The 1,811-nt window shown below is 43.2% G+C and overlaps 1 protein-coding gene across 1 annotated transcript; it reads right to left on the bottom strand.

The window, feature by feature from the left end:
• Window positions 1–695: 695 nt before the first annotated feature.
• Window positions 696–1,214, bottom strand: TEOVI_000903300 (uncharacterized protein; the record flags this gene model as incomplete). Its single annotated transcript, XM_067222044.1, has 1 exon — window positions 696–1,214. One exon carries the CDS (start codon window positions 1,212–1,214, stop codon window positions 696–698), a length of 519 nt encoding a protein of 172 aa, XP_067078145.1.
• Between the last annotated feature and the right edge of the window lie 597 nt (window positions 1,215–1,811).

The following is a 1,811-nucleotide window of genomic DNA, read 5'->3' as shown; positions in this document are numbered from 1 at the left end:
CACACACACACACACACACACACACACACAAGAAAGTGGACGGGTGAAGATGACAAAGTCACAAAAGAAAAGAGTGGGTCAAGAAAACGACGTTTGGGACGGACAACAGAATTGGTGGAAGGTCGTGTATCACTTCCTTTCTTTTCCTCCTCTTCTCTCCTCTCTGCACATTTTCCCTTCATACAGTTAGCGTGGGTATAAAACCCTGTGCGATACATTTTGTTTAATTCCCTTCTCTTCATACGGAGAGCAGGCCAACGCGTACACTCACCACGGGAAATATTCGACTTACACTAAGAGCTTTTCCAACTCTTTTCTTTCACGCATCCAACATATTCGTTCCTTTCCCTTTTTCACTCTTTGGTTTCCTGGCGCCGGCGTTTCACTTTGGTGTTAAACTTTGGTTTTTAACGTGGGAAAGCGCGCACACTAAAATTGAGTGCACGCATGTCCCTACGCAACCAGAGAATGAAATGTAAACACAAATCAAATTATTAATTATGTTTCCTTCTGTGAACACAAAATAGCATACGATAGTTATTGATGCTCCCAGCCACTCTGTCCCAGTTATTTCATCTCCCCTCCATTATTTTCACCGGGCTCATATATATATATATATATATATATATTCTTGTTCTCCACTTACATGATTATTCCGTCTCCCTCCCCCCCATCGGCCCTATTTTTCGGACGCTTTATTCTCGGGTAGTTTGAAGGCGCGGTAGCGACCACGGGGCTTGCGCTTTATTGTGTAGTTTCCAAATTATAGTCCTCATAGGAGCCGTACTGACATTTGTGAGCAACGCGCGTGCGCAATTGTACCAACCGCCTGCATGTGAGACGAGGAATCCCCTGCCATCGCCTTGTAAAGGTTCCAGCGCCGTTGAGGATTCACACAAACCGACCGCGGAGAGGCTTGTGAGCGGGGCGGACACAAGTGCAACATGCCGAGTTATAGTCGGGTGAAGTGGTGCGAGTGAAGGAAGGATACGCAGTGCTTGGCTACTGCTCTGAATGTGAAGTGCCGGCCACATACGGCGGGGAACTGCCGCACTGGCGTAAACGCGTCGTCCAAACATTTTATGCCTGAGGAAAGTAATGAGTAAAAAAGCAACGCGCGAGTGGAACTGTGGTTGAGCCCCTTCTCTGTCGATTTCTTGGGATTGTGTTGTTGTTGTTGTTTTTATTTTTTTGGAGAGTGGTTGTAGTGACATGAAGATAGGAAGCAAAACAAAAAAAGAAGAAATAAAAAGAAAAGAAAGCAGCCTAAGCACCAACAGTAAAAACACACACACATACACACATATATGTATATTCCCGTTTCACTGCCTAGCAAAGGGGCGAAGAAAAGAATGAAAGGAATAAAACAGCACCGTAAAATAATGGAGCGGTACGATTACACTTAATACATCTTCCACTGGCTGTTTGTCTTAAGCGCTGTTGGGTGACTTCGTCGCGGTGAGAAAATGTTGCCGTGCTATTTTTTTCTTTTGTTTGATTTTTCTTTTCTTCTCTTCTTTTTTCTCTTTTTTTTTTTTTTGGCACCTTCACTCAGGATTCAGCAGCAGCAGCGGCAGCAGTGTTGATGACGGTAGCGGTGGTTACCCGGTCTGGTATGAGCCAAAATGCAAATAGCATTTGTGAAGCGTTTCGCCTAATCCATTTTTATCCAATTCCGTGTTCTGCTTTTTGCTGCAATTCCATGTGTTAATTCCATTCAATCAACTTCGAGTAATGAAATGTGAAGATTAAAAAAAGAGATAAATCAAGAGAAAAAACAAAAATAAAAAAAGAAAAAGAAACAAAAAACA

This window comes from Trypanosoma equiperdum (assembly GCF_001457755.1).
Source record: "Trypanosoma equiperdum strain OVI genome assembly, contig: ctg_1548, whole genome shotgun sequence".
Taxonomy (NCBI): Eukaryota; Euglenozoa; class Kinetoplastea; order Trypanosomatida; family Trypanosomatidae; genus Trypanosoma; species Trypanosoma equiperdum.
Note: the sequence above shows the minus strand (reverse complement) of the source record. Positions and strands in the feature narration are given on the sequence as shown.